Source organism: Ischnura elegans, chromosome 9 (genome assembly GCF_921293095.1).
Source record: "Ischnura elegans chromosome 9, ioIscEleg1.1, whole genome shotgun sequence".
Taxonomy (NCBI): Eukaryota; Metazoa; Arthropoda; class Insecta; order Odonata; family Coenagrionidae; genus Ischnura; species Ischnura elegans.
In genome coordinates, this window is record NC_060254.1 from 112,544,515 (window position 1) to 112,557,710 (window position 13,196).

General features: G+C 38.9%; 1 protein-coding gene across 10 annotated transcripts in view; it reads left to right on the top strand.

Moving 5' to 3' along the window:
* LOC124166034 (dystrophin, isoforms A/C/F/G/H-like) overlaps positions 1 to 13,196 on the top strand; it is a 957,857-nt gene that overhangs the window by 318,360 nt on the left and 626,301 nt on the right. For all 10 annotated transcript variants that reach the window (XR_006866384.1, XM_046543616.1, XM_046543612.1 and 7 more), the window contains one exon: positions 11,129 to 11,287. Coding sequence is in view for 9 of the 10 variants with exons in the window: in XM_046543616.1 (XP_046399572.1) it covers positions 11,129 to 11,287 (159 nt within the window). In the remaining variant the exon portion in view is untranslated. The remainder of the gene's footprint in view (positions 1 to 11,128; positions 11,288 to 13,196) is intronic.

Below are 13,196 nucleotides of genomic sequence, written 5' to 3' on the forward strand. Positions count from 1 at the left end.
TTGATAATTTTATTCACTGCCCTTGCATCCATGCACAAACGTACTGAATTGTCCTTCTTAAGTAAGCAAACCAACGGTGATATGTAACGTGACGTACTCTTCTCGATAATCCCTTGGAGTAACAGCTTTTTAATGGCTTCCCTTGCTTTCCCTTGTAGATTCAGCGGAATAGTGTAACATTTACCATGAAATTCTTCATCTTCTGTTACCTCAATTTTATATGAATACCCTTTTATTTTCCCAGGCGTATTCTTAAATATCTCTTTCCTCTTCTTAATTTCTTCCGCTAATACTGCCTTCTCTTCTCTTGAAAGCTCCGGGATATTCTCAACGCTGCTCTCTATCTCCTCCGTGGAAATCACTTCTTCCTCTCGCGTCACATATCCTTTTCCCATCTGCCATTCTTCTATGTGCATTACCAGTCGCTGCGAAGGTACTTCTGCCCCTTTGAATGGACATCTCACCGTCTTTTCTCCTTGCTTTATAATTACAACCCTATCTCTGTAGTCAATTTTAGCCTTCCACATATCTAAAGTGTCCGTACCCACAATGATTGTTTTTATTAACCCCGGGACTACGGTAAAATTCAAGTCAACACAAATATCTCTGATTTTCATCGTGGGAAATATTTGTTTTTTAATTCTACCACTCTTCCGTCCAATGGCTCTCATTACTTGAACTCCTCTTACAGGTAACTCCATCACTTCCTTAAAATATGCTTTGTTTTCATCGTAAAACTCTTCACTTATACAGGTAATCTCCGATCCTGTGTCTATAAGTGCACCAATTTTCAATCCGTTAATTGCTATCTCTATTTCCGGGCATCTGATTCCTGGACCCCCGTCTTCTTTCTCCTCTTTGAGTAATTCTTGTGGTGACTTTATTAGACTTCTAACTCTATTTTTCCTCTTCCTTTTCTCCTCTGTATTCGTATTCTCGATCGTCCCATCTTCTTCGGTCTTCGGTGCGTCGGGTCATGGAATACAACGAGACCTATTTAGTTTTCCGATTTTCTTCCCGCAACACTAATACAATCGTTCTTCTCGAAAATGAGGGTATTCACGCGATCAGCTGTTCGGTGATATTCCATTTCTCCCCGCCTATACGGATTGTTTGGATCCCATCTCCTGTCTCTCTCTCTCTCGTTCCATTGTTGGCGTCGGTTTTCCCGTTGTCCTACCTCCAGTCTAGACTCTCGGTGTTGTTCTGGTGCGGCGTTGTCATATCGTCCCAAAAGTTCCAATAATTGCGGTAATGCCGTTATATGCTGCGTAATAATGGCGGCATTTACTTCTGGTCCAAAATGATGCTCGAGTCTATATATGATTTCCTCGTCCTCCATGGCAGGTTGCAATTCTTTTGCTGCACTTATCCTTTTCGTTGCATATTCCACCCTGCTCATATTTCCATTCCTGTTGTATTGACCGGAATGGAGCATTCTCACCTCCATCTGATGTTGTTTTCCTCAAAACTGTGCCAAGAATAAATGTTTGAAATTTTCCATATCAGTCTGCAAATGATACGTGGCAGTCATCCATTCCCCAGCCGGTCCTACCATGCCTTGCCGAATAATTTTGAGCATGTCACCATCCGTCAGCTGATATAATCCTTGATACTCCTCCAATTCGTGCATATATCGCATCGGTCTCGCTCCTTTTCGTCCATCAAACTGTGGAATCTTCACGTTGATTGCAGGTATTTGTGATACACTTCCTCCTTTGTAGCCCTGCATTCTCAACCACTCCGTCTCCTTCCGGCCGATTAATTGCATTTGTTTTTCTAGCCTTGCCGCTTCCGCGCTTGCTCTCACCGACACCTGATCTATTTTCACATAGCATTCCAGTATTCTTTCGCTTACTATATCAAAATTTCTCTTCGTTTCTTCACCGATTTTTTCAATCTCCTGCATTGTTCTTCCTTGTACGTCTTTTAATGCTGCGCGAACTTCAATCCTCTCTTGTCGTGCATCTTCTTTTAATTTACAAATCTCTTCCCTAATCTCTTTCTGCCCCATCTCCATGTCTTGTTTGTGTGCGGATAGCTTCTGTTTCCATTCCTCTCTTATTCCTTCTACTTTTTCTTCAATAAGTACCTTAACTACACAATGAATTTCTGCAATTCCATCTGCCTGTTTTCTGATCACGTCTCTTAATAACCCTTCCATGTTCCTTCTCTGCTCTTCTTGCAGTCTTTCTTTCTCCTCTCGTTCTCTTCTTTTCCTTTCTCTCTGCTCTTCTTGAAGTCTATCTTTCTCCACAAATTCTCTTCTGAATTCCTTCAACCACGTAAATACGTCAGGTTCTATTATCTGTGCTTCTTTCAATTTAAACCGATACGAATCAATATTAATTCCCTTTTCCTCAAATGCGGTTCTCAGTCTATCCATCAATTCTTGTTTTACCCCGGCGGTATTCAAACCAAGCTCTCTTAATTCCTCTATTATCTCCGCCTTCTTTAATTCCTTAAAACATTTCTCTATCGTCGCCATTTTTCCAAGTTCTCGTGTACCCGGTCGAGAGTTCACTTACCGTATATCTCCGAATATAGTCCCCCCCCGAATATAGTCCCCCCCCCCAATTTTGAGACCTCAGTTTTGGGAAAAATTTTAAAATGTAAAGGAAGGCAATTTTTCTGTGGTTAGCAAGTTAAGATTCTAGATTCGATAAAAACTATTATTTTCTGTGAAGATTAAGAACAAATCTGTTCACATATTTTCCATCACAACAAAATAACTATACCTAAAACATGTTGTGATCCATTGCATGTATCAGTAATTTATAGTTCCTTAACCAGATGTAATGAAGAAATGAGAAATTTTTTTAAGTATCCAAGGCTATTTTATTTTTTAAACCTTCACAAATTATTAATATTTTTGATTTCCAAATGACTACAGACAATGTCAATATATAAGCTTTAACTTAAAGCCCATAAACAGTATTGCATTTGGCCCTGAAACTTCCTTAGATCCAGTGTAACACACCCATCAAGTCATCACAAATCCAAGTGACCTGAAGAATTTAGGAAATCTAAATAAAATTGTGTTAAATAAATTATAAATATTATAAAATATTGCTATCAAATGCCTGCTAAGCAAAACAATTAAACTACAGGACTTACAAATATCAAAGTAATAAATTTAAGAAATAAACTTTTTCCAACAAACATTAAAACTGAAAAAAAAATTATATCAATTTTCAATGCCTCGTCGCGAATCATTGCATAAGTTACACAAAGAGCTTCTGCTCTGCATTTGCGCACAAATTCGACGATATTTTCCTCTAATTCTTTGAATCTGCCGCATCGAGACCCCCAAAATGACTTCCGCGATGTATTAGCGCTTTGCTAGCGCTGTAAATACTATGATTTACGGCGTATTCTGCAACGGCTATTTTTAAATTGGCATCGAAACTCCGTCTTTGAAGGCCTCTAATCTGCGGCAGGATTGATCCTCATCTTTCTACTTGATCCATCACCTCACTGTTGAACGTAAAATTATTTTTAATAAAGAAAATATCGCGGAAATAATTGCGAAACGTTATGCGACGTAATTTATCGATCCTATTTACCCTGACGAATTGAAGATATTCCTCAATAAATTGATTACACTTTCGATGCTGAGTCGCTGTATTTCGATCAAATGCAGTAATGCCGGCGCTTCTGGTTTAAAGTCGTCGATTATTGCGCCTTTTCAGAAACAAATGCATCACCTATTGCGCATTCTTGTCCTGCGGAAGGCGGTAAAGACAGTGGTTGTAAACACGAACCGCACGGGCACATGGACGTAGTAGCTACGGACGCAATGAAATGCTAAATCGTCACGAAAGGTTCACTTTATCTGTTTATTTTTCGCAATTATTTAAATCGTGTAGTTATTAAATGAGCGACGGGTACATATACTATTGATTCAATTCTAGTGTTCGATTAATGTAATGATAGTGTGTTTAGTTTTCATTTTAATTATTTACTGTTTTGCGTCATTAAGTGATCAGTGTCGATTGAATTATTCTAATAATACTTTTCCAAGAAAAATTAGCGGCTACCCGATGGATTCCGTGAAAACGCATATTCGATATGCTATTTGAATCGGAATAATCATATCTGTACAACATTTGTGGTAAAAATTGTCTTAATTTCCGGTAAAACGTGGCAGTATTTACTAATATCTCCGATTATAAACCTCATAAATATACTCAAATAGAAAGACTACGAGAATATTAGCCATTATGCCGTTATTTATTACTTTATGGTCACCTTTAGTATGCTAAACTGGATTACACTCGATTATAGTCCCCCCCCCTTACTTTTCCGCGGCCATTTTTGGAAAAAAAGGGGGGACTATATTCGGAGATATACGGTATTGTTAAAGTGTGTAGTGGTTGTTAGACTACGCGTGCAATTGTTTATGTATCCCGCTTTCTCAGGGTATCCTCGTGGTTTCACAAACACCGTGGCCCAATTATATCTCTAAATATGCATAGATTTCATCGGATCACGTGTTGCTGTCGTGCCCTACACGTTGCGGTGCCAAAATGTAACTTTTTATATAATCTTCGATGCTTTACAAACAAATAATTCCAATACAATTCGAAACAAACTCTATATTTTGAAACTTAGGGCATAAAACCAACATCAAAAGCCACCATGATATCACAATTCCATTTATATCTACCACCACCACTCTTCTGAACCACCGCCATGAACTGCATCAGCGTGAATCCTGAGTTCCGCTATATTCCTCTCCTCCCGCTCTCTTCTCCTCTCGTAGGCGCCTCCCCTTCTCTGCTTTCTCTTCCTTTCTCTGCTACACCGCCACCTTTCTTAGTCCTTATCCCGATCCTTCCTTTAAACACGTCTGCCTCCTTCGACTCTCTATACACAACTCCTCGTTTTCCTTCACAACAATCCCCCACTACCATTGTCAGTTTTCAATTATATAAAAACAATATGGTGGCTTGTTTATGTTATGTTACACGGCCTTACCGCCATTTATGTCGCCCTCTATCGCTCGCAGTCCAAAGGGTTAATTAGGGGTGTACGAAATACTCCGTGCGACCTTCCTGGCATGTTAAACTACAAATTATTGTCGATGCTAATTTTACGAACAGGCACGTAAATAGGGGCATAATGTCAGCCGCGATATTTTTACTGAACTCCTACTTCCCCTAAATTCCCACAGTGAGGTTTTTGGCGACCCATTTCTCTCCAAAGTTGCATTATCATTTACGATTTCGCACTTTTGATGGACCACAGTTGGAAGCGCTGATTTTTTAGCTACTTACGCCGGCGTAACTAGTTTTGTTGACAAATTTTTCGCCGTAGTTCGTATAAACGAATGCCGTTTGCTCCTAGGGACCGAGCCGAGGTTCGTAAATTCAAAAAAATTCGTATAATCGAAACTTCGTATAATCGAATAGCGCCATGTATTTAGCATAGGCTTTTCACCGGGACCGCAATATCACTTCGTATAATCGAAAACTTCCTAAAATCCTGCTTCATAAAATCAAGAGTTTACTGTATTATTCCAACTGTATTTGGAACTGTACTGTATTTCCTTGCTTAAAATGCTTAAATAACGTTAGAAATACGTCGTGTTTGGTATCATTCTTTTTTGAATTACGTGCACATCACTAATATCTCAATCTAATAAAAGTATAATACCAATTGCCGAAATTCATTTTTACACACCTTTTGGGCTAATCGGTGATTCATGCAGCAGTTGACCTCCAGAGGTGGGGATCTTTGAAGCGAGTCAGCTAAAAAAAAGTCAGCGGTCGAGAAAGGGGGAAGCATGAAAAAGGTTTCTTTTGTTCTCGAGTAACTTGATATTTTCTTTCGAAGCTAAGGTCTTCGTAATACGATCCCTGCTCGAGCTGGGACCTTATTTTTATTTTGGAGAAGAGAGCTTCAGACTGGTAGAGGCGAGTGCTGAATGGAGGAGGATACCGGATCTTGGGAAATGCGATAATGTGACTATCCCACGGCATTCTGCTTCTCCCTATCGTATTTCAATGTCCTGGGGAAGATTCAAACTTTGTGTCTGTCGCTATTAGACATAAACAACACGTTGTAAACACTTCGTCTTATTTTTGTCAAACGATGAATGCGGGAAAATTATACGACGGGACCGCGATCTTCAAACGATCAATGCGGGAAAACGATACTTCGGGGAACGATAGATGCGGGAAAAAATTACATTGTCTCTATGGAACTTAATTTGGGACCAGGAGCGGCGAACGATGAATGCGGGAAAACGATTAATGCGGGAATGATAAATCGGGTTTCCACTGTAGTAAATTTATAGGAGCGATATTGTAATGATTTACATCCAAAGATATACGTTACTCTGTTAGCCACATTCTAAGTGTACATCGGCGGGGAAATTCAATGAAATATCCGATTTAACTCCTATGAAAAAAAAGCCCTTGTAATACCCTCCCTAGACGACCCTCAAGAGGAATGAATACAACAGAGAAATGATCCTGAAAAGGACTGCGCAAGTAGAGAAATGCAATTGGACACTAGGCAAGGAGAAGCAGCCAAATGAAAAGCCTGAAACATACGCTACCATCCCGTACGTTGCCGGCCCAAGTGAAAAGATCTCCAGAATCCTAAAGAAGAAGAACGTCGTCACGAGATTCAAATGAGTGACAAAAATAAACCAGATTATTCCAAATCCGAAAGATTTCCAAATAATCCAATGAAGGGGTATACCGCATATCATGCTCACTCGGTATATCATACATGGGTGAAACATGCAGATCCATGAAGATCCGCCTGCAGGAGCACAAGGGGGCCACACAGAACAAGAAATTCGACCTCTCAGCAGTTGCCGAGCATGCATGGAGTGAGCCTGGGCATAATATAATATTTGACGAAGTGAAAATCATCGCTAAAGAAAAGAGGTATTACCTCAGGCTGATAAGGGAGGCAATAGAGATCATCAAAACGCCCAAAAATTTCAATAGAGAAGACGGATACAATATAACCAACGCCTGGAAGAGAGTGTTTAGAAATCCAACCAATCTCGGCGCAGCAGCAGGGTAACCGGCCAACAACACCGTGGCCGCCAGGAGGGAGAGCTATATATACGCGGCAAAAACACTGAAAGCACCACTTTGACCTGAAGACGCCTGGTGGAATCCTGGTGAAACTGTCGTCACCTCTGACCACAAAACGCGGCAATAACCTGGAAAATAGAGAAATCCATAAATTCATAAATTTAATGTACAAATAAGGAATGTTTTACATAGACACATGCTGTGAGAAGCATTCCATACATTGCAGGAAAGAGAACTGCTCTACCCAGGTAATTACTCTCATATCTTGGTTTTCTGGTCAGGTTACATTAACCCATTAGTGCAGTGTCCGATATATCGGACGTGTGTATTTTATTTTGTTATGGGCTCCAGTTGACTTGCGCCACATTTTAATACTGTATTAAGTTCAAATGGATGTCTGTCTTCACCCCCCCCCTCACTCTTAACGGAACAACTCATTTTCTTTTCAAATTTTTCTTGGCGTGTATTCAAATTTAGCCTTTAACTCTCTGTACGCATTCCGCTACCTATACAAGGGATGGTTTCTGTAGAACCCTGCTGTGCGATGCAGCCCATACCATGAATGGAAAGAGAACTGCTGTACCCAGGTAATTACTCTCATATCTTGGTTCTCTGGTCAGGACCCATTAAGGTGGTCTGCCCTGTGCACCTCACGGGCTTACTTCGGGACACATAAGTGCATTAACGTTTTCTTTGAAAAACTTATTACCCTCCAACTGGCACACCCAAGAGAAGATTGGTGCAAGCAGCCTCTTACTGGAATATGTATGTGGAAGATGGTGACCTCACTCTTCTCGGAATCTCGGAAAATATTTTTCTAAAAAAAATTCGAAATGTTTCATTCTCATGTTTTCAGAGAACTTGTGGAGAGCAGACACGAATGAGGATAGTGTGGATTTGGGCATCATGGATCTAAAATATGTACATATATATTATAAATCGTAAATACCGAATATCGAAGTATGCTAGGAACATAGAAAGATATCATTGCCTTTAAAGTATTTGTTGGTCTATGATGTAATGCCCTGTTACTTAAAACCCTAAAAATAACCGTAGAACTTCGTTTAAAAGTTCTATAGGCATTGCAAAATGAAAGGTATACATTGATGAACTGACATTTGCTGCAATAGTTACAATTTAAAAAAAATTAAAATCGCACTAGTAACAATAAACTCACTGCAAAAGTACGCCGTGATGAGTTGCCTTCGGGTAAAGGGTCGAGGATTATATTTTCCCAGTTGCCGAGGAAAGGGTCCAGCATCCTGCTGGGAAAGGTCATTTTGTGGAGGAAGTGACTAGGTGGACAATTCCTTGCCAAGAAACAACTCCGTACAGGGCGAAAAAGAAAAGCTCAAAGCCTTCGTACAGTCATAAGCAACTTCCCGTGAAGGAGCCCGGTGCGAAAGGGTTAAGGATTAGTGTAGAACTCTCGGATTCTGTGGTAAGATTTTTTACAAGATATCTTTTTATGTCAACCTTAAATCCATTTATTGAGGAGATAGACCTAAGTTTGGGGGGGGGGGTTAATTATATATTTTTGAGTCTATAGCTATGGGGCCTAATGCACAATGTCTTTATAAAATGGTACCACGAACACTTTGAAGAAGAAACCCGAATTTACCTTGGGATTTATATTTTCTGCCAAGGACCCGAGCCTGAGTAGAACTCAGGCTTTTGTATTTGATTCTGGGGAAAAATATTCCATGCGTATTTCTCAAGCCTGAACTATTTAGCCTCTTTTTATAGCTATCAGGTCTTTTTGAATGGCAGGTGCTGTCATTTAGTGGCTCCTAAATGTAAATTTTCAGATTAGGAAATAATTTTATAAAAAAAATGAATGCCCAGGGTTTCTCGCAACCTGCACATGAAAATACCACAGGCTTCAAAGCGTTAAAGAGTCAACACATTTAAGCACACACACCGATCAGAATATGTAGCTATTGCTGCTAAATTTTCAAACGTAATGTCTCAATCCTAGTAACCTCAGCAACCACTTTCAGTATTGCTCTGGAATATACTGCACCACTTGCGTTCTCCAAAACCCACCTACGTACATTCACTGCTTACTTGAGCAATTAACTGGCTAAAACATAACAATGAAGACGCATTTCCCAGCTTGGTGAGTAGTTTGGTGGCAGATTATTCTATCTGGTTTATCTTTTGCAGCTCCTGAGAAAAACTAACCAGGGGAGTTTTTGTTGAGGAAACCTCTTAGAGCAAGATTTTTTATTTTTTCAAGTAGTATAACAGCTTTTATTAATGCTTCAGAGGAATAGAAGGATCGACAACTTTGCTATTTCCACATCGTAATTTTTTGACACTGACCATGGTTTTGTTACTGAGTAACATTATCAAGGTGAAAAATGCAGGTAAATTGACAGTATATATAGCAGAAGGTTGGGTAGGGAAAATTGCCAGGAGCCGTTGGTTAGGGGGAGGTAGGGTTGGGGTTGGAGCTGGGTTTGGCGTCACTATGGGTGGGGTGGGTGGATGAGTAAGGGGGAAAGTGGAGGAGGGGGAAGCGAGAAGGGTAAAGGTGGTCGTTGAACTGGTATGAGTCCCTGTGGCTTAAAATTTCCAGCTCTTCCAGGACGTCTAATCTCCGTCCTTTCTTCTCAAAGCGCAGAATAGTAGGGATGAAGTCAGTAATGTGCCCCATGTCGATAAGGTGTTGTTTTGCAAATTGTGAGTGATCTTTCCCCTGTCTATGACACATCTGGAGCTTGACTACCCTGATGGAAAAACTCCTCCCTGTTTGGCTGATATAAAGTTTGACGATAAAGATGATGGGCATGAGGCGTGCACAATATAAACTTAAACCCTCTTTCATTCCTCTCCTGATTAAGTCAGGAAAGTTCAAGGAATAAACGTCGTACGTCAAAGCCATAAATTCTCTAGTGCGAAATCACCACATCTAGGTACCCCAAGTCATGCAAATAATCAATGTTTTGCGGAAGAACACAGCCAATTAGTTGACAAGCTTTTGCAGAGTTAGTGTGAAGACAGCCTGCTATATGTATACATATATATATATATTTTATATTATATGCCAGCAAGTTTACATTGTGTGCGCCACGTGCCCAAAGTTACTGTGAATCTGTCTGAGGATGGCTCTGAAATCTCCAACAGGGAAAATTTGTTCAGTAGAATGATATAGGATATTAAAAAAGTCAAACTTAAAGGAAATGGCTCTTCTACTTTTTACCACCATTATTTTATTAGTTTAATACATATTGAATGGATTTCTGAATCTATGTTTAATCAGTGTTTCAAGGACCTTATGCAAATATAGGCTCTCATTCAATTTTTTGAATTGAAATTTCTTGGGCTACAGCTTGATGCTTCGCTTACTTGGGAATCTCATATTGATATACTGACCAAGAAGTTAAGTTCCAAATGTTTTCTAACACGATCCATAAAATCCACTGTATCCCAAGACGTGCTGATGGCCTTGTACTATGGACAGATTTACTCCCATTTAACATATGGCATTTTATTCTGGGGTTCCTCACCCCATGCATCCAAAATCTTTAAAATGCAAAAAAGAGCTGTTAGACTAATATCAAATTCTCATTATCTTGCCCCTAGCAAACCAATTTTTAGAAAGCTGGGCCTTCTACCTTTTCCTTGTGTCTATATTTTACATTGTTATTGTACACTCATAATAATTTGAACCAATTTAATAAAAACAGTGCTGTACACAATCATTTTACCAGAAGCTCCAATGACCTACATGTACCATATGTACGCACTGCAACTGCATCATATGGCCCTAACTTAATGGGTCTTAAACTGTACAATGCATTGCCCAATGAATTGAAATGCATTAACAGTTCTTCTATATTTAAGACCAGAATCAAGGAAACTTTACTACATAAAATGTACTACACAGTTGATGATCTCATTAATGACCGATTATAATATTGTTTTAGTGTTTTTTCTTCTCATTCTTGTAATTTTGTTAATTAACCTGTAACATGTCTGACCTGTCCTATGTTATGTACTTGATCGCTGGACTAATAAACTTATTATTATTATTATTATTATAATTACTTTATTTTTTCATGCAGGATGCTGAACAAGTTGCTAAGAAAAAGCAGTTGGATCATTATAAATCTCTCATGGAAAAGTTAAACTCCTGGTTAGTCAAAGCCCAGAGTTTGTTAAATTCCTTTGATACTATGGGAAGTGATGAAATATCGGATCAACAGAAAGATGAAAAGAGGAGGGTAAGTCTATTTTACGAATTAAGAGCAAGTTTTTTTCTGCCCATGTGTGATTTTGAGTAATTTTTTATGTTTTTATTAGGATTGGATGTTAAATTAGGTATGTATGTACCTACCGAGATGAGCAAGTTGTTTTCAGCGGTATGTTTGGAGGGTCATGTATTAAAATGGAACATTTTGTTTCTAGGGAGACTTCTTAAAGAATGTGTGCATGTTTATTTGAAGGCATGAATATAATGGTTTAAAAGAGTAGTGCCTTTCATTTCCAAAGGATATGAAAAAATGGTGCATATCACTAAAACCTCTCTTTAGTGAACCTCCATTCATCAAATTGCCCAAATTTTGGTCCCCTCCATTACGATATTAAGAGGTTTAACTGTACGTAGATGTAATTTACTGTGACCTCATCAAAGCTTTTGATGCAGTTGTCCATCCCCTTCTCCTTGCAAAAGCTCAAGCATATGGTACTGTAGGCAACTTGCTTAACTGCCTTGAAATTTATCTTTCCAATAGGAGGCTCAGTGTTTAAGTCCTGGGAACTACCTCACTGTCTTTTGCTGTCCCCAGTGGTGTTCCACAGTGCTCCCATCTGGGTCCTTTGCTCTTTTCACTTTTCATAAATGACATTGGTCAAGTGCTGTCTCCCATTAACCCTGAGAGCACAAAGTTTGCAGAATACCACATGTAAACCAGATGTAGACGTCTATATCTGGTATACAGCAAACCTAATGGTTTGCCGTATACTAAATGTAGGCGACTACATTCGGTCTACATCAGGTCTACATTCGGTCTACATTAGGTGCAAATGTCTTCCTTTTTTGGTCTACTGGTAACTTATAATGGTATAATTTTGGTCTGCGGTTATACCAAATGTAGACATCTATATTTGGTCTACATTAGGGGCAAATGTCACCCATTTGTGATGATATTGTTCTACGGTTATAGCAAATGTAGGCGTAATTTTTTTTTTACAAAAACATACATTTTATACTGCTAATCTTGTAGCAATATATGTGATTTTCAACTGAAATGAATTTATGGCAATTTTGATGACTATCTTCGAAGAATTATCAATTACATCTATTATTAACATAGGATGCAATGCCTAATTAATACTGCTTACCAGCCGTGCTGTTGAATTTGTTAACTCCGCATTAGCGGAGAAGGTATTCCTATTCCTCCGAAAATGCTAAAACTCCATCATGAATACTTAGGAGAACCTTAATTACAGACAAAAACACTGAACTCCTATGAAATAACAAATAATCGGTTGCTCTGCATTCTTTCCGTGTATGTAGCGTGGTTTGGAAAGCAATAATGCGAATTCAGGGAGCAAAAGAAAACGCTTTCTAAAATAATGAAAAATAACTGTTAGGCAATTATCTATTAAAAGCAATATTCAGTTAAAGAAACACAAGACTTGCACTTATTGTAGAAAGAAACTTTTATTTCATGATGATGTGACAAAGCTTCACCATTTCCTTGGTTTGACGAATACGAATTCACAGCAAGTGTATGCACACAATTCACATCTGAGATTGCGAATCGGTTCCGCTGCCAACACACACACAAGCAACAGCGTATTTCAATAATATAGGTCAATCCACAAACGATATACTAGCACACACCATAAAAACATAGTGGGAAATAGGCAAATATAATCGTCAAAAACTGGAAGTCACTACCATACTCATATTAATCACGTACAACTTACAATCACAGAGCTCGTTACGTGAAAAATACTATATAATCACCGATTTGGAGACTTAATTACCCCATTCAAGTGGCACAGGTGACTTTTCTCACTGCTATTCGTTGATATACTAGAAAAATAAACTTATAAACTTCACACACAGCTTTGATCTTGATAGCTTGATCGTGATATGTCATACCCACGGTGAACAACGAGGAA